Source organism: Megalops cyprinoides, chromosome 2, assembly GCF_013368585.1.
Source record: "Megalops cyprinoides isolate fMegCyp1 chromosome 2, fMegCyp1.pri, whole genome shotgun sequence".
Lineage (NCBI taxonomy): Eukaryota > Metazoa > Chordata > Actinopteri > Elopiformes > Megalopidae > Megalops > Megalops cyprinoides.
In genome coordinates, this window is record NC_050584.1 from 23,603,653 (window position 1) to 23,622,500 (window position 18,848).

At 42.0% G+C, this 18,848-nt stretch overlaps 2 protein-coding genes across 4 annotated transcripts in view; one reads left to right on the forward strand and one right to left on the reverse strand.

Moving 5' to 3' along the window:
• phactr1 (phosphatase and actin regulator 1) overlaps positions 1-9,721 on the reverse strand; it is a 91,864-nt gene extending 82,143 nt beyond the window's left edge. Inside the window, exon 1 of one of the 2 annotated variants that reach the window (XM_036521954.1) lies at positions 9,471-9,721. In XM_036521954.1, the coding sequence (XP_036377847.1) occupies positions 9,471-9,582 (112 nt within the window). In that variant the 5' untranslated portion in view covers positions 9,583-9,721. Of the gene's footprint in view, positions 1-9,381; positions 9,430-9,470 lie in introns of those variants that run through there. The other variant, XM_036521958.1, reaches the window with a different exon arrangement.
• Positions 9,722-14,250: 4,529 nt separating this feature from the next.
• The window catches only part of sirt5 (sirtuin 5), a 9,094-nt gene continuing 4,496 nt past the window's right edge, over positions 14,251-18,848 (forward strand). The window contains exons 1-6 of one of the 2 annotated variants that reach the window (XM_036521719.1): positions 14,251-14,356; positions 15,397-15,524; positions 15,920-16,053; positions 17,050-17,275; positions 17,836-17,923; positions 18,088-18,141. In XM_036521719.1, coding sequence (XP_036377612.1) covers positions 15,413-15,524; positions 15,920-16,053; positions 17,050-17,275; positions 17,836-17,923; positions 18,088-18,141 — 614 coding nt within the window. In that variant the 5' untranslated portion in view covers positions 14,251-14,356; positions 15,397-15,412. Of the gene's footprint in view, positions 14,357-15,007; positions 15,345-15,396; positions 15,525-15,919; positions 16,054-17,049; positions 17,276-17,835; positions 17,924-18,087; positions 18,142-18,848 lie in introns of those variants that run through there. The other variant, XM_036521720.1, reaches the window with a different exon arrangement.

An 18,848-nucleotide genomic window follows, 5' to 3' on the forward strand; every position in this document is an offset into this window, starting at 1 on the left:
TTCATGTGTCCGGCGGCTCACGCTCACACACGCACAGAACACGCCCGCGTCCCCGGGGCCCACGTGAGGAGCCGGGGATGCAAATAGCCAAGACGGCCTGTACCTCACACGCCACTGCCCACGCGAGCAGCGCTGCGGACACCGCGAGCATGACTCACTCCCTGAAGAGGATGCCCTCTGCGGCTCCTCAACATCCATAAATACTTTAAGTAAACAGACTTAAAAAACAAAAACCTGATATCACATTTGTTTCCAGTACATTCATTAACCCAGCACATTACATTATTGTCATTTAGCAGATGCCTTTATCCAGAGTCACTTACATACATTGCAATTTTACATGTTATCCATGTTATCCATTTATGCAGCTGGATATTTACTATGGCAATTCCCAGGTACCTTGCCCAAGGGTACAACAGCAGTGCCCCAGCAGGGAATCGAATCAACAACCTTTCGGTTACCAGCCCTGCTCCTATTCATCTAGAAGATTTATCAAATTAATTTCAACAATCATTTATTTGATAATGGTATGGATTATTAAATCTATACATCAAAATATACCACATACAGACATACTTACGATACATACTGCACATAATGTGCGTGGCACATTTCTATACAATACATATAATGTGTGTGGTACATAGGTATATGAGAAATTATATCTCTGTAGGCTAAAGTGATGTATTGAAATTTTAGAGACTAGAAAAAAATTACAGAGAAATTATAAAGATTACAGGCTGAAGTCACAGTTTGATCTAACCCAAACACTGTGTGTCAGAACAGTGCAATCTGACATTTATTTCTGCAGAAAACAAGGGTGTGAGTCATCCCAAGGCCGAGTGTTTGTGTCTCACTTCACAATAACACCATTTGTCGAGTGGAAGAGGAATCTGCACCAGTCTGCAGTCTTTGCTTACAAAAAGGCTTAAGCTAAGTAGCGCTGGGTCTGGGTGCTTTTTGGATGGGAGACCTGTTGGGAACACCAGGTTGCTACCAGATGGGGTGTCAGTGGGCCAGCAGGGGGGACTCTTCCCTGTGTAAAACCAGTACACCTGTTTCAGGGATGGAGACACTGTGCTGTGGGAGGTGCCATATTAATCATGCCTCAGTCTTACCCTACTGTTACAGATCCAATGGTATGTATCTATAGAGTAAGGGCATTAACCCAAGTGTTCAATAAGGCTCAATGAGCCCAATAAGGCTCTCTCAGCTTGGCCATCTAATTGTCCCTCCTACAGCTGATTGACTGCAAAATCTCCTGCATTCCTTACCCATTATAAATGAAAAACCGGTTCTCATGTTTTCAGGAAGGAAGGATTTCCACTAACTGGGCATATCCTACACACTTCCTGTCTTTCAAACACAATCACCATACCACAAATGAATTTCAGTGTTGTCTAAGGTCCACATTAATGTTAGCTCTGTTGATTGCTCTCTTCCCGGTTGGTCTTGTCATAGCAGTTGACTGTCAGAGCGGTTTAAACTCCCAGTTACCCTTTGCATGTTGAGCAAAATGTTTACAATATAGGTGCCTCTTATGTTTTTTTTTTGAAAATGTACCAACAATGTTTGTCCTCTGCATTGCAGAACAATTTCCTTGTTCTTTTAACATTCTACTCAGGTGGCTCCAGTAATCTGGGTCCTTCAGGCTTCAGCAAATACATTCATCATCTTTGAATATCTGACATTACCTTGAGTGTATTACTCAGCGGACACAAACATTCTGAAGTACAATTGTACCTCATTTAATCATTTTCACTTTCGCACGGTGTTGGTGTTTCAGTCAGCTCAGGTCATTACTAGATAGAGATTGTCCTACTTATTCCTCCTCTCATCGAGGCAGGTGGGGGGGGGGGGGGGGGGGGTATAGAGAGAGGGAGAAGGAGAGGGAGGGAAAGAGAGAGGGTTGAGAACGAGGGCAGAAATAAATAAAGATGCACAATCATCAGAGATGCCCAGATTGATAAGATTGTCCGATAATCTCCTCAAAGTCATGTTTTGTGTACTTGTGCCAGCTTAAATTTAATCGATTTTGAAGCCCTCCCACTTCTAATGAAAGTGTGTCTGCAGCAGGGCCTCGATCTCCTATTATATGTGTGCCTCTGCTCAGATCCACATCATTTTAACTGTGAGCCTTTGGGGCACTCAGAGGAGCTCCCACTCAGTGCACTGACCTCGGGTTGAAGACGTGAGCTAGTCTTAATTTATGGGGAGGGTTGTGTCCTCCACTGACCATCACTCTGCGTTAGCCAATGGACAGGCTTTAGGTGTGGTGGCAAGCTATGATAAAATCAGTGGGAACTGTCTTCCTATTTTGTCTTTGTTACTGAAATAATGAAATAATGAAGGATAATTGAGGAAAATAGGCAATACATTTTTTTATAGAATAACACAGGCATTTTCCTGACTGAAGTGCAACAGCTGCCACAGGCAAAGCTCTGTCTGTAAACACATCTCTTTGCAGTAATATGTGCATGATGTCACAACGTGATTTGAGACCCCCGCTGCCTAATCAGTTGCTTGAGTGTTAGGGCTGTCTAGCACTTTTTGCCATAGCTCAGCTGCTATGTGAGGAATATGAGTTTGTGAGTCAATGCATATGTGACTCCAGTTTCAAATTTGTTGTGATGATTTAAAGAACAGGGAAATATTCTCAGAAACACTCCATGTAGTGCTATGTGGATACCTCTTTCCATTAAGGTCCAATTGATTAACTGACAATAAAAGATATTAACACTTATCAGGTTTATTGCCATTAACGAATTATTTAAGTGGTTATTCTTAACACAAATTTATGCTAATGTTGATAGCAAACATCCTAAAAAACTACTCACTGCTTATGAATGCTAATTATATACCATTTCATGCTATAAAACTTTAGTTGACTTGTTTCACAGAGGCTGTTTTAAAGTCAGTTGTAAGGGGTTAGTGATTTCCACTTAAGAACAGACACTGCAATAAATATTAATCATGTTTTATTAATGCATTCATTAAAAGTTCATTAAAATCTTAATATTGGGTTACTGCTTTATAAACTGCAGATGAAATCGTACACTCAGATCTAAATCGGCTGTCTGGTTATCAGTAAGAAATTATTTCAGCCAACACGCAAACTCCTTTATTCCGGGAATGTATTATCAAGATTACAACCAATTAAATGGCATTTTACACGTTACGTGCCACGTCACGGCACAGCTTTGAAAACCACAATAGAAACATGGTGTAGAATGTTGCAAAAACTTTGCCAAATCATGCTCTTTTTTCTTCCTTTTTCCATTGCATTGGGCTCCTGTCCTGGCTGACCTCATTTGAGATTGCTGGAGAGCACAATTCACCAATGCATAGGTGGGCAGCTGATGTTTGTACGCTCGGCAGAGTATGACACAGCCGGCTGAAGCGGCTCGGAACGCCTACAAGTTTGTCGCTTAAAGCCGCTCGCCTCGTAGCTCGGTGTGGGCAGAGGAATTAGTCAGAGGCGCGCATAACAGCTGCTCTCTTCAGTGGACACAAAGTTTAAAGGACACTCTGGCTGAGAAGTACCTCAGCAACTGCTGGGATAAAACAGAAAAAACGACACGGAGAGCTTGGCCTGCTTTCTTTGCCAACACAAACACAAACGGAGCGCTGTCGCGCACAAGACACGGGGCGCTGAATAAACCGCTAATCACCCTGCATATTCGAACCCGGCAATATGGTTGAAAACGCGGCTCGAGTGAACTTTGCTAATTCGTGGGCTGTTGCTGGAGGCTCGGAGACCGATCTTCAAACGGGCGGCGAGATGCCATGTGTTGAACAGGAAACGCTGGCTGACGCCATTAAAACATTTAATGCGGGAAGGCTCATTAAACGCGGAGAGGTGCCAAGGGTTAAAAAAAAAAAAAATCCCAGTGGGACGCAGCGTTTCCATCTCGCCATATGTTTATGGCGGTATTCCCATCCGCAAGGCGGCTGTTACATTGTCAGAATAAAAATGTATAGAGAAGACAGGAAAGAAATACATCACTTCACACTGTATCATTAGCGATATAGCGGCCGTAAGTGTCTCCCGATTCACATTAAAATAAATTGAGAGCACCACAGCACTCTGACATTTATCTGTGACAGGGCTTCATCTGACTACCTTCTACGCGTCACTTTAGCACTTGGGCGGTGTTAATCGCCCCTCATCATTGTCCCAGATTAGGTTCTAACAAATGGTTTCTTAGTACAATTTGTAGAATATCTTATTTGTAGAACATCTACGTAATATGTCCTAAAATATAATGCTCTTTTCTATTCATGGGTATTGTGGAATGTGTCTATCATGTCGCATGTTCTAGGCATCATGAAGGAACCGTATACAATGAGAGTACAAAATTTAGCCTCACTGTTGATATACTGTTACTTAATCTGCTTTTTATTGTCCCAGGTGCCTGATTTTTTTGTGCATCAGCTACTGAAGTTCACCCTGATTTCTGTATTTATCACTACATTTATTGTTTTATGTTTTCAATGTATGAGAAGGACCATATAAATTAAGTTTATCTTCAGTTCAGATGAAAAGACAAGCCAAGATGGGCTAAGCAGCCTGCTATCATCATCATGAGGTTCTTTAGTTATTATGCTCTCATTCCCAGCCAAATGCCACTGTATAAGTGTCAGTACATTAACACTAAATCCATCATTGCATTGCCAATCAGACTGTGGGAGTGATGAAGTGCTTTAAAACAGTCTTGGGGTATTTCACTTTTGGATTAGTGATTAACATGTATCAGTGAAGAGACTCTCTAATGGATATTTATAAAATACCCTTTCACGTGACCCATGGAGCACTACATCAGAAACTTTCTCTTGCTGTTGTGCGGCGTGGATGTTATACACATCAAAGGGCAGTCTTCCACCTGTACAGTATTGATCTTTTATCACTATTGGTTGTGACAAAACTGGGACTATCTTGTAGCTATGTGCACAGGATGAATCTGCCATCCAGAAATCTCAGAGAGGATAAGAATGGATTTCCAGAACAAAAGGAATCAATCTTAAGATGGAGTGATCTCTGCTCCCCTCCCCTCAAGCTTGGTGAATCATCAGTCTGTCTGAAGCGCGGTCACGGTCACAGCTTGCCGTGACCGACGAGAGCGACGGGCGTGTGATCCCTGTGGTGAAACTCTGCGTCTCAGCTGCTCTGCAGAAACCAGCTACAAGACCCGGTCCCGCTCCAGCCACCACGGCACTGCCTCCAGCGACTCAGCCTTGGGAGCAGGAAGCCTCTTATGGCGGCTCCGCCGCAGGACACCCCGCAGTGAGGGGGCCTAATAGCGGGGGCCCTTTTGGGCACCTCTGGGGGGCAGGCCCAGAACGGGGCTCACAGCAGGGGGAAGAAGAGGATGGACTGCACCAGCCCTGGCACCAGAAAGTCATAAATACTATGTAGACACATCTGTAGACAAATGGATATAAAGAGACAACTGGGGGTGCACTGACATCCGTCTAGGCGTGCAATGCACCCCTAAGTACCCCCATAGCGCTGGGCCTGGACCGCATCACCCAGACAGTCAGAGCTGCTCGGGGACAGCAGCCGGGGGGTTGGGGGGAGAGTGACAGACACCGCTCTGTTTATTTGCTTGGCAGATGGTCTCATCCAGGGCAACTCACACAGCTTGCTGCACACTTTATCCTTTCTGCACAGCTGGATCTCCACTGAAGCAGCTCAGATTGTGTACCTTGCTACCTTGCTGAAGGCAAAATGCTGTGTGTCCCAGCTGGGAATCCAACCTGATATCAGGAGAGGTGGAAATATGTCACGCAGTGGGACAAGCAGCAACAACGATATGGTGAAATTGGATTTATGTGGTCAGGAGGGGAGTGGAGGACATCCCCTAAAGGAATATAACAAACTCCACTTTAGAGGAAAGCAGGCTTAGTTTGAACTATTTGAACTATTGCAAAACCAGCATTTTCTTGTTTTAATACAGTAGTCATCCAACCATGAGTGCAATGGTATAACATTTTGAAGCCAGTGTGTGATACCAGGAATGAAAATCAAATCTACCACCTTCTAATTTTTATAAGGCACATGGCCCATTCACAGCAAATGCACCGCCTGTCTGTAGCTCAGCCCTCCATTTGAGGATTCCATAACAGCATACCTGTGGAACAGCTGCTTAAACCAGTACCTCAGTTGACTGTATACTAAAACAATAAAGTAATAAAGAGCTCTGTCTATTCTCGCGCAGTCTTGAAAACACCATCTATTACTGTATGACTATGGAATGGTAAAAGTCACAATTATCCATTGACGTGAGCCAAATGAAACCGGTCTCCATTCTCTGGCCTCTTTGTATCATAATTTAATTGGTCACTATAGCTTTGCTACTGTAGATTGCTCAGACTGCATTAGCCTCTTGTCCAGATCAGTGCTTGGATGGTCCCCAGGGAGGAATGCTCTGTGCACGTGCCTCACTGAGGCTCGAGCTGGCTTCATGGGCTGACTCACAACTCCTGGGCATTATCAGAACTTATACCTGATGACCCATCTGACAATCCAAGATATATGCATATACATGTATGTATGTAAATATGTATGTAGGTATGGTTCCTACTATTGCTTAATCCACTTGGACATTCTGGAAAATGTACATCACTGGACCAGGTTGCCATTCCAATGGCACCTCAACAAGGTATAGACACTGTGCAGTCCCATAGAGAGTACACAGTCCATACAACAGCTCCTGATATCACATCAAATCCAGGTGCTTGGCTGAAATAATATAATAAGATTCGAGTAAAATGGCACTGACACTGTTATAAAGCTCCAAGAAAATGGTTTATTAGCAAGCAGACGAAATGACTTTGTCAGGTGAGGCGGTCAAAACATCTTGTCTACCTTGTCTGATGGTAAATAAACCTCTCTCTCTGGTGGTTTCATATCAGTGTGTGATTACCATTCCTGACTACAATGGCCCTTTATGCATCAGCTACTGAAGTTCACTCTGAGTCCCTAGACGTCTCAGACCCCTAGACTGAAGCATTCATCTCCCATTATAGGTGGCTGTGTAGCATAGTGGTAAGGAGCAGGGCTTGTAACCAAAAGGTTGCACTGCTGCTGTACCCTTGGTGGAGGTGCTTAACCCCTAATTGCCTCCATAAGTATCCAGTGGATAACATGCAAAATCTGTAACCTGTGTAAGTTGTTGTTAAGAGTGTTTGCTACACGACAATAATGTCATGTAATATTTATATCCAGCCTCAGCACAATTTCACTCCATGCTGTGCATACCATCCTCATCCCTTTGTTTTCCTCTGTTGCTCTACAACACTGCTGCTCCTAAATCGTGGCATGAAATGGCAGTATTAGACCCAAGAGCATCCTAAATATTCAGATGCAAGAGGAAAAGTGCTCTTGAATAAAATCGATCAAAACGGAATGGTGGTTTCAAAACATTCCTGCAATCTCCCAAGCAGAAATAACAGGTAGCTGCAAGCCGTGTTATATATTTCGAAAATTACATTCTTTCATCACTTTGAATTCGAATTTGTGGCACAACGTAATATCGTTAGAGGAAATGTCGGAGGGAAAGAGGCAGGTAGGTTTACGGGGTCATAACCTGTCAACCCACTATTAGCGCTCGCCTGGTCTCCTGTAAGAGTAGTCAGCGTTGAGAGACCTTTCCTTTACCCCTCGCCTAATGCTTTCCCATAAACAAAGGCCTCTCATTAATCTGCACAGCATGACATCTGCCTGGGATCCATTTGATTCCAGCTGAACATCTCTGACCTTGTTTCCAGCAAAAACAAACAAACAAACAAACAATCAAAAAAAAAAAATCTATGGAAATTTGATTACGTCATATTGCTCATTTTACATGGCTTCAGAAAAGACTGCTGTCTTGGCTTACATGCAATGCATTTAAATTTGATCAAACTGCAATATATTCATCGTATACCACTAATCACACAATGTAGCCTACCTTGACTTGTATGCAGAAAATTTAAATTAATCTCTGGTGCCAAAAAGCAGTAGCCTACGTGCAACAGACAATCTTTTAACATAATCTCTGTATATTTATATATGGTTGTACAATATATAATATTTTGTATAAAACACGCATTTTATGAAAAGAACATTTTTAATAAGCGCCCCATGCAATATTGTTCCAATGTCGGTTTGACAGCGGTTTATTCCGAGCATTAACCGTTTCAGAACCACGACGTCGTGAACAGCTCCATAAATCTGATCGACTACCGCGTCTGGGTAATGACGATCAGCTAGTCCTGCGCTTTGAACAATACTGACATCCAACTGTCTGATTTCGATCACATTGAGTAATGGCTATTTAAACACAAATAACTAGACGATGTCCTTCTTAGCATTAATAAATCATGACCTGATCGACATCGCAATAACATTAAGTATCATTAGAAGTGATTACATAATTGAACCGTAAGACCTACACCTTATTGTCATTCGTATTTTTATGGCGAGATATGAAGCATGACTTTTAATTTTGTTAATTGAAGCATCCACTGCGGTTGTATATCAGATGAATAATGGCAATATAGTAAAATATGTAGTAACGTGATGATATTAAAGTGGCTAAAGCAAATAAAAATGTAGGCTCTGCAATTGACTCAGCCATAAAATTATGCCAAGTCACCATAGCAACAAGAGATGCAATAACTTGCCCTACAGTTTCTGAACAATATTAAAATAGCCTACCTAAATGACTCGTATCCCTTGCAGAATTTAAATATCAATGGCAAGGACTGCACATATATATACATATATTTTGATAGTACTTTACACAGCGTCCACTTCAGTATTGTAACTGACATATGTCTGCAGAAAGTCGCGAGCAAACTGGTGAGAAATGCCGCCTTCGTTTCGCAGGTGTCTCGCCGCGTATTCATTCTGCAATTGAAAACGTACTAAACATTTTAATATGTTTCAGCGACATCATTTGCAATTTTGATATTGTCGTTCTGGACATCAAGGCATTGGTTTATGTTGGTTTAAGCCAAAAATGATGAGAAATCAATATCGGGACACCCTCCTCTCCATTTGTTACGATGTGTATCGAGGTTAAAACTACAAATAACCACCAGCTGAAGATATTAACATCCACGAGACGAATGATTGTACCATCTGCCAAATGTTTTTTATAGCAATGTAGTGAAAGGCTATCCAGCATTGTCGCCAATAAAAAAATGCCACCCGAAAACACAACACTATCTGCACTCACGAGACACAAAAAAGGCATGAGTCACTATACGCTCCCGATCTCCGAATTCCGAACAGTCCAGTTCCGACCCTGCCCCAACAATGCAACAGCCCAATTATAATTTCTCAAAGCAACGCCTCATCATGTTTTTATTTATGAAGAATAAAATCGCCGGTACCTTCTCCATCAGCGAGTAAATACAGCACAATGCAGTGGATCCACCATATTCCATGGAACCAATGGCATAGTCCACACGTGCGTCCCTACCTGTCTCCAGGTTGAAGGAGATCCTGGCCTCGGCGAGGTAAGGGGTATCGCTCTTGGACCGGACTCTCCTGATGGGCCGGCGGTCTGTTTCCTCCTCCGAAGAGGCCGCCATTAATGTGCGGGCAGCGTCCAGGAGCGACAAAGCTGGCTGGCTGGGAGAGAGACTCAGAGTCACCCACCGCTCACGGGGAAACGTTGTAGGGGGGTGGGAGAGGGAAACTCAGCGGATGGGAAGAGGAAGACGCGGAGGCGAAGCCCCAACGACTGGGGAAAAAGCAATGAAAGAGAAGTAAGGCAAGTCCCGCCCCCTCCGAAAAAAAGAGATATCTGGTGAAAACTGTGCACACCAAACAGAAGAGGCCAGTGATTACCATACGATATGAAGTTATCGATGCTTTCTATTACTGTGGAACAAATACAGCCATAATTGCAACTGTCTTAGGTTTACGTGTGTAATTTTGAATTAGTCATTTTCTTGAACTGGTCAACACCGAGCATTTTAGATTTCATGAAGAATGCGGACAGATTTAAAAAAGAAACGGCAAACAAAATTACAACCTCAAACCTATTGAACGAGACAAATAAGGGTGCTATTAAATAAATCAATGGCATTGTGTGAAAATGTATACTAACTGTCCGTGAAACTTATCTAGAATTAAGATTTACATGTATTCAAGAAGATCATAATGTCTAGTATACAGCAAACTGTAAACCTCATGTTCACTGTGGATATTTGGTGTTATCCAAAGTGAGAGGGAGATTGGTTTGGCAGCCATAGTAGTTTTATGAAAAATCATGTGCTGTAGTGTACATCGCCCTCAGCATTCAGACTAAAATGTAGTCTGGTTGAGTGGCCACCTGCAAGTGGGATGTGTCAGGATGGTATCATTATCCTAATTTTCTACGTTGGACGTATGATGATATCACGATCTTAAACAACACCACACCCATTTCTACCCGAGAGAAAAAAAAAAAACTGGACGGGCACGCTTCACTACAGGGCAACCACCCAACTCGAGCCTGTGTTTTCAGGCGGACAGGATATTTCTCAATTATTCTTCGTACCTTTATGTTGTAAATTGCGAGAGGGGAACTATTGACATAGCTTATTAGGTATTAGCTATGAGAACTATGGACATAGCTAATAAAAGTAATATTAAAAAGTCACTATCCTGGAAAAAAACTGTTAAACTGTAAATAATTACAAAAAAGAGAAATAAATGAAAACTTTACGCTTTCATTAAATCTGTGCCACTTGTGTTTTCATTGTCCAGCCCTCCATTCCCACTGAAAGAATGAAGGTATTTTTTAGACGTTTTTCACTGTGCCTCCTGGTGCTGGTTTCTTTTGTACAGCAATGGAAAGGCACTGAATGGAGTTGGTTTTGTAATCCTGTTGGGAATGTTAAAGCTCCACTCTAATCTAGCCATAGTGTCTTTTGTTATTGCGGGCCAGTTGAGGGATGTTTTCTTCACCTCTGTGCCACGGTTGGCCAGCCACGTAATTAAGGACAGCTGATTTTGTGTTTATTTTGTACGTGTGTGTGTCTGTGTGTGTCTGTGAGTGTGTGTGTATTGTCTGTATTGCTTGTTTTTCTTAGTCTTAATTGTCACAAACTTATCCGACATCATGGGTCTGATGAAATAAGCAGTGGAAGCATACATTTCTTCACATTAGATGCCAGTCTTGTGCTTGTGTTGATATGTTAAATAATTAAAAGAAAACAGCAATTGAAAGGATGAATTCATGATTACTCAAATGAACAGTCGCAAACTCAGATTATTATTCTGAGGATGTCAGCCACTGAAGTTTCTACAGATAATACTCAAGGTTTTGAGTAGGAGCTAGTTTTGCTTTAAACAAATGAACGCTCTCAATTGTAATTGGGGAATGTTATTAAAACTCCCTCGCCTTGCCCTATAATTCAACCCTTATGAGCATATGTAAGTCAATGCTGTTTTTAGTATTTGAATAAACATGCAAAAAAACTTCCCATGATTGCAGTCTGTGGACATGGATCTGACATGTGGCATAGTGCGAAGCACGGGTGCTCACAGGTGGTGTCGAGTACCATGGGTAGGTGCAGAGGGGGATGGGGGGGGGGGGGATGAGAGACAGATCAAAGCTGCACCGTGCCCTGTGAGTGGATCTACAAATAGCTTTGATCTTTCACCTCACTCTTTCCTGTTTTTCAGTGCTGATGCCATCAAGCTGATAAAGCAGTTTGCTCCTGATCCAGTGTTGTGTCTGAGATGAAGGAGCCATTTGTGGGAGATGAGGTCAGCTTCTGGACACCATTGGGTGGAAGTGGCTTCGCTACAAAGTACGCGGGTTAGATTTATGTCAAATTTTGTAATTTACACAGAATTTAAGGCACGCCTGATGTGTTCATGATGAGTACATCTAAAGAGCTGGTCTTGACTACAGTTAAGATATTAGATGAACAGTAGGCATTATTTCAGGTCTGACTATCTATCTATCTATCTATCTATTGACTTGTCTGTCTGTCTGTCTATCCATCTATCTATCTATCTGTCTATCTATCTATGTATGTTGTATGTAAATACTGCTTTCAGTGAGATACTGTGCCAGCTCATGCCATCTTGTGGAAAATATCATAAAATACAACACAGAATATTAAGAAAAAACACTGCGGCACTTACATGTTAAACTGTGCCAAGGTCATTGCAGAACCTAACACCATATGCTTATGTTTAGAGTTATGCTTGAATAAAACTGACTGTAAAATATCCAAATGAGCGTCTTCTGCAGAAAGCATGGCAGTAGTTTGTGTAAAAGCTTTAGGTGGCATCAGGACACTTTGGATTACGTCGCTCTATTTCTGTTTATCCTCTTTGATTAAAACAAATGGAAATAATTTCACTCCTTACGGCATCAAGAGCATTGTGAATTCACTGTAGACTTTAATTGGCACGTAATTCAATTTGTTCTGTGTTTTTAGCAATTAGCTTGCGATGAGATGGCAGACTTCATTAGTGACATGTGGAAGTGGGGAAGGCCACGAGAACGTATTGTGCTGTGATTAGCTCAAGAGCTGTTTGTTTTCGGCAGCCCAAACAAGCCCCCAGCTGATGTACAATCACTGTAATTAGGATGATTATATGACTAGACAGTGAGAATGAGTATGTTTCTGCAGGAGCAACGGCCTGGACTCAAGTAAAGTGTTTCTGCAGAGTAGTACAGCACTAGTTATAGATACATGTGCATAAAACATTTAACATTTGAAATGATATAGATAAGCTCATGGGGGACACATCATGTAATGAAAAATGTGTTTGCATTCTATGTGGTTAAATCACAAGTTGGTGATCCCCACCAACTTTCCCAGCTGAACAACTTCTTGTCAAAGAAATTGTATGGAACCTGATTGTCCATGGGTTCAAATACCCACCGGGCACTGGTGTCATGCCCTCAGACTGTGCAATGCTGTGTAATCACCTTCCTTAAGAAAAACACACCTGTGTTCTACAGGACTTATCATTATCAGCTGGCTTTGGTAAAGAGGACGAGGAGATTGGAGAAAAGATTATAGTTGCAGTCAGTGCTAACTATTGCTATTTTTGTGTAAGAAAATAGGTTAAGGTTTATGTTAGATAAAGAGATAAAATAAGATAAAGGTTTATGTTATTATCATTATTATTGTACTATATGTTTGGTTTACTTTGCTCAGATATAGATGAATGTATAACTTGTGTCTGAAGAAGCAAGCAAAATAAAACATTCATGATAACAAAAACATATTTTTTTTCCTCACAGGACATATCATTCACACAGACTTTTAAAGCAACACTCTTCCCTGACAAACTCGCAAGAGACAGGATTTGGGCTACTCTGTGAAGTGTTGAATTTTGAACTTTTTCTTTTCTTCTGGCTGCATACAATTCTGTTTGTTTGGAGTATTTTAACTATACATTATATAAATAACTGAAGTTGTATTATGTATAAATATTTTATAGACAGACTATAAAAGACTGTGGATTTTATGGTGGGCAGCAGTGCGGCATAGTGGTAAGGAATAGGGCTCGTAACTGAGATGTTGCTGGTTTGATTCCCGTATGGGGCACTGCTGTTGTAGCCTTTGTCAAAGAAGCACAGAACACAGAACTGTCTCAGTAAATATCCAACTAAAAATGGATAACATGTAAAACTGTATCCTATGTGCATTGCCCTGGATAACAGCCTCTGCTAAATAGCCAGTTCAAGCCTTTGAAATCTGGGAGGAGTCCCTCTGGCAAATAAAAATGTATTTAAGAAGTCCTTCATCCCAAGTGCCATTAACATTCTTAACTCTACAAGTGACTGATAAGATTCAAGCCACAGACACTGACAAGAACTGTTTTTATTTATTCATTTATGTTTATGTGCAATGTGACCTTGTCTACGTGTTTGTTTTATTAACTGCCTGTTTCTTATGTTGTTGTTCTTGTCTTCTGGTGAGCCAAACACAAATTTCCACCCTGGTTGATAATAAAGAATATTCTATTCTATTCTATTCTATTCTATATATTCTATATTCTATCTATAATCATTGGGTTTGTAAAGTGCGAGAAGTGCAAAACGTGTCAATTCCCACGTTGTGATTGTCTGGGAGGCGGCCTCCACAAGGGGGCCCTGTTGACTAAATTTGCAGTTCTCTGTGAAGTCGTTTCTCTTTTGCAACACGTTGGTCACGTTGCTATTCTCTACGTACGCAGCGACAGCCGCTCCGATGAGGTTAAAAGTACGGAATGTCGAGTGTAGACCAATTACGCTGGAGAAAGTGGAATATGCGGCAAGAAAAACAACTATCTTGATGACCTCAGCTACGTCACCGTTATCGTATTTCTCACGCTGTTACTGTATTTATTCAACATTAATGCAAGAGGGTAAGCGTTGGACAAGACAAGTGTCCGAGTAAAGTGTGACATTGTTTACCGATAGACAGAATCACGTATAAAAGATCATATGTGATTTATGGATTGGCTTTACAGCAAGTTATCAGCTTGCAAGTTATTTAGTTAGCTAGTTTGACCCTAGCTGGCTGGATTGGAAGCCAGGAGAGCGAACTAGCTAGCCAACCAGGACAGCTATCTTAGTTTGCTTGACGGTAGTAGTTGCTCCTTTATATGACATATTGGAACGAAGATATTGGTAGTTCATCCTAATGTATGCTTCTGTATTTGTAGCCAGCCTATCTAATTTAACCACACAGGTTGGAAATATGATTTAGCTTGCTAGCTATGTTAGATTTATCTCATTTTTTTAGTTGGGTGAATTAATGTTCTGGTCAGCGACAGCAGACTAATACAGCAATAACTTTTGCTAGAACATGTATCAGAATATTTATTTGGACAAGCAGTTCCGATCCAGCTACATCTTTGTCTCGTGTCCCGCAGGTTTCTAATATGCCTACGGCTGTGGTGTTGATCTGTGGCTTGTGCTTCACCAAAATGGCCAAGCACTGCAGCAGGTCATCGAGCAGATTATGCGTTTATGACGGGTTTCTTCAGCATGCTTTACGTATACCCAATGCACTATCCATGTTTCGCTAGCTAGTTAACTATCCAACATGTAGGTACGAAGATTGCGTTTCTTAACGTTGTTGTGTCTGCCACTGACATCCGGGATATGTTAACGTTGCCTAGGGTTAGCTATGTGCAAATTTAAAATCCATCTGACAAAGTGTGAGGAAAATGTTAAGATGTTGAAAGAACTTCCTTATGAGAAGTAATCCCGTCAATTTCATCCTTGTTCCTTTTCATGACGTCACCTGTTATATTGAGGCAGACAAGGAAGTCAGTGTTTGAGCTACCTAAAAGCGTCCTAACTATCCGTACTGTGTGCAGACGAAGCTAGGGGAACGCTTGGCCACTGGTGAGTATTTGAAGAGATAACCCGTGATCGATGTGTTTTTTTTCCTTTCCAGTGCTGTGAGATAATCAATGATTCTCCGACAGTTTGTGTCGCGGGGGCTGTTTCCTCAGGCGTGTAGCGGTTTAAGAAACACCTCGACGAGACAGAGATTGTTAGTGGAGATGAGTCGTCCTAGTTCAGGTAAGACAGTTTCTAACCTCGCACAATGACCTGTATCATGGCACAGCAGTATAGGGCGTGTTATAGTACTTCTAAAACTTTGGTTTAATTTGTGCCATTTTGTACATTACATTATTGTTCTTTAGCAGACGATTTTATCCACAGCGACTTGCATAGGTTACAGTGTCACCCATTTATATATATGGATATTTACTGAGGTAATGGGTTATGTACCTTGCCTAAGGGTACAGCAGCAGTTTCGGTTAAAAGCCCTGCTCCTTACCATTGCACCGTACTGCCACCTTGTAGTTAATCTATTTTCTTACGTGAAGTAAAAGGAAGTCAGAATTGCTTTAGAATTACATATGGCACACGTTTCCGGTGTGAATGAACATACTTGTTTTTTGCGATTATAGACTTGGCTGAGTTTCGGAAAGTCTTTTCCAAAGCCAGGCACATAGCGATTCTCACCGGGGCAGGGGTGAGTGCCGAGAGCGGGGTGCCGACCTTCAGAGGCGCTGGAGGGTACTGGAGGAAGTGGCAAGCGCAGGTAAAGCTCTCCCCCACCTTCATGCTGTCACCGTCACAGAAATGCACAGTTTTTACACTCACTCTCATTCCAGAGCAATGTTAATACACTCGTCATCTTGCACGTGTTGTCAACTCGGTCACTCTCAAGCAGTGTTAACACGCTGACAGTAGCGTGCACACTTTGTCAGCTCACTTATTCTCACACACACGCAGTGTTAAAACACTGCCTCACACACACAGTGTTGACACATTCATCCTTGCATGCGCACAATGCTAATTCGCTTGCTTTTGCATAAACGCGCGATTCATGATCTCGCTTACGCATCTGGCAGGGTTAACACTCTCACTCTCACACACGTGATGGGAACTCTCATGTCCACTCAGTGTCAACACTTTTGTGTACATGTAATATTAATACATTCACACCTGTGCATTGTTTTCACACTCCAAGCACACACGCGATGCTAACTTGCTTCGCCTCACGTGAAGGCATGTACCTCTCCCAGAAACAAAGACTGGGCGTCGACTCGCAGACAAAGTAGGCTTTCACACTTTCTGTATGTACACTGGCAGGAACAGCCAAGAAGGAAATTGGCATCAAGGTCAAAAAATTGCTGTAACAAAAGCCTAATAATAAGACCAGTTAAGTGGAAATTAATTACATCATGCTGAACATATTTTTGATAAATGGCAAAATAATATTGCTATTCTCTTTACCTAGAAACACTTACAGTAGAAAGCACCTGGAAAATCACGTTATAATATCACATAATAGAATCCAGGTGTGTGTGCCTATGTGTGAGACAGCAGACAGATTATTCACGTCTAAAATAATTTGAGTGCTCACTTGTCACAGCAGTGGTTTGATATTTACTTTTTCAACAACAAACTGCAGGAAAGAATTCCATTGGATGGAGCTCAGGAGCAGAATATCTGGTCGCAATGTAGAATATCTGCGGCTGTATGCAGTGCTACTTGTGCATCTCCGCCATGCTTTCCGTCTCTGTGCTCCCAGGACCTGGCCACCCCTGAGGCCTTCTCCCGCAACCCGTCGCGCGTGTGGGAGTTCTACCACTACCGGCGGGAGGTGATGCTCACCAAGAGCCCCAACCCGGCGCACATGGCCATCGCTGAGTGCGAGGCGCGGCTCAACAAGCAGGGCCGCTCCGTGGTGGTCATCACGCAGAACATCGATGAGCTGCACCGGCGGGCCGGCTCCAAGCATGTGCTGGAGATCCATGGTGAGGACGACGACATCGTCATGGAAAATACAGTACTCTCACCCTGTGTGCATTTCATGAGTATTATCATATACATTACATTAATTGAGCAGACAGTCTTATCCAGAGCGACTTCCAGGGCAAAAGAACAGAAGTGCATCCATTCAAGTTGATTGAGCAACAGTATCAGACCAGGCTAACAACACTCCCAGACCAGTGAGTGTGAGCATAACAGTATTCAAGCCCTACCACAAGTTAACCTGCGCAACCTGACTTGACAAGGGAAGCCAAGCATACTGCCATACATCAGTCACTAGATTACAGAACTGAAAACACATTGCCATGCTACATAAAAAAGCAAGCAAAACAAGTAGCAAATGTTAGGGGGTGGGGATTGAGGTAGAACCAGGACGCAGTCTGAAGAGGTGGCAGAATCTCTAATTGTGTCATTCTTCATTCATATACAGTCAGAATGCATGAGGAATGAGTGTAGTAGTTACCAGCTTGTGATTGCCTTGTGGGGCCCCTATGTTGCTGGAGCATTTTGCTTGTATCACCTTTGCTTGTCTTTCTGTGTTTAGGGAGTCTCTTCAAGACCAGGTGCCTCAGCTGTGGGAACGTAGCGGTGAACCGAAACAGCCCGATATGCCCTGCCCTGGAAGGGAAGGGGTAAGCACACCAGAGCTGAAAACGCTTTTCATTCTCATTTCTCAGAGTTTCCCCTGTTAAAATTTAGCCTTCTTTTTTTAAAAAATGTTGTTCAGTTTATAGAACTCGAACTTGAAAATTAGAAATATTTGTAAAGGTCTTATTCTTGACTGTTGTCTCTCCAGTGCCCCTGACCCAAATACGAGTGATGCCACGATACCTGTTGAGAAGCTCCCAAGGTGGGCGTTTTGTTCTGTGTGCTTTCTCTCCAATACCAGCTAAAACAGGCCTTGATAAATGACGTTAAAACATCCTCAGACTGTATGAATTGATCCTGTGAAATTTTGTTGTTTTAATGAAAACTATGAAAAAAGATTCCATGCAAAGAAATATAATACTTATCAGAAAAAAGTATCATACTGCACGTGGTTTGGTTTGTAAAAAATAAGTAGCAGGTTTCTGTGTTTATTCATTTTTGGTGTTAATTTGATTCACTTATCATTCTTATCACACTTATCACTGACCCTGACTAGCTTGACTGACTTTAAATCAAAACATTTTGATTTGTGCTTAAATAGAGTGATACTGTATGTTTCTGGATGCTTAGTAGTCCATTGCTTTTTATACTGTCTTGCCACAAGATGGCAGCAGAGGGTCATGCATAAATCATTTCCTTAGCGATTCACTCACTGCTATATTCCTCTCAAATGCAGTCCGGGGCAGGGAAAATTGCTAATCTAAGTTACTTAGTCTTGATTTAGATTAGCAATTTTCTGAATATTGTTACAGTAGTAGATGAGTCTGCAGAACTGGTTGTCTACCTACTCATCATGTCATATCATTTACCACCTGTAAAACCATAGCAACTGTGTGTTTCTTTTTTTTTAAATTTTTCGATATTTAATCAGGCATGATGGTAGATTTTGTTTCCACTCTCAGTGACAGA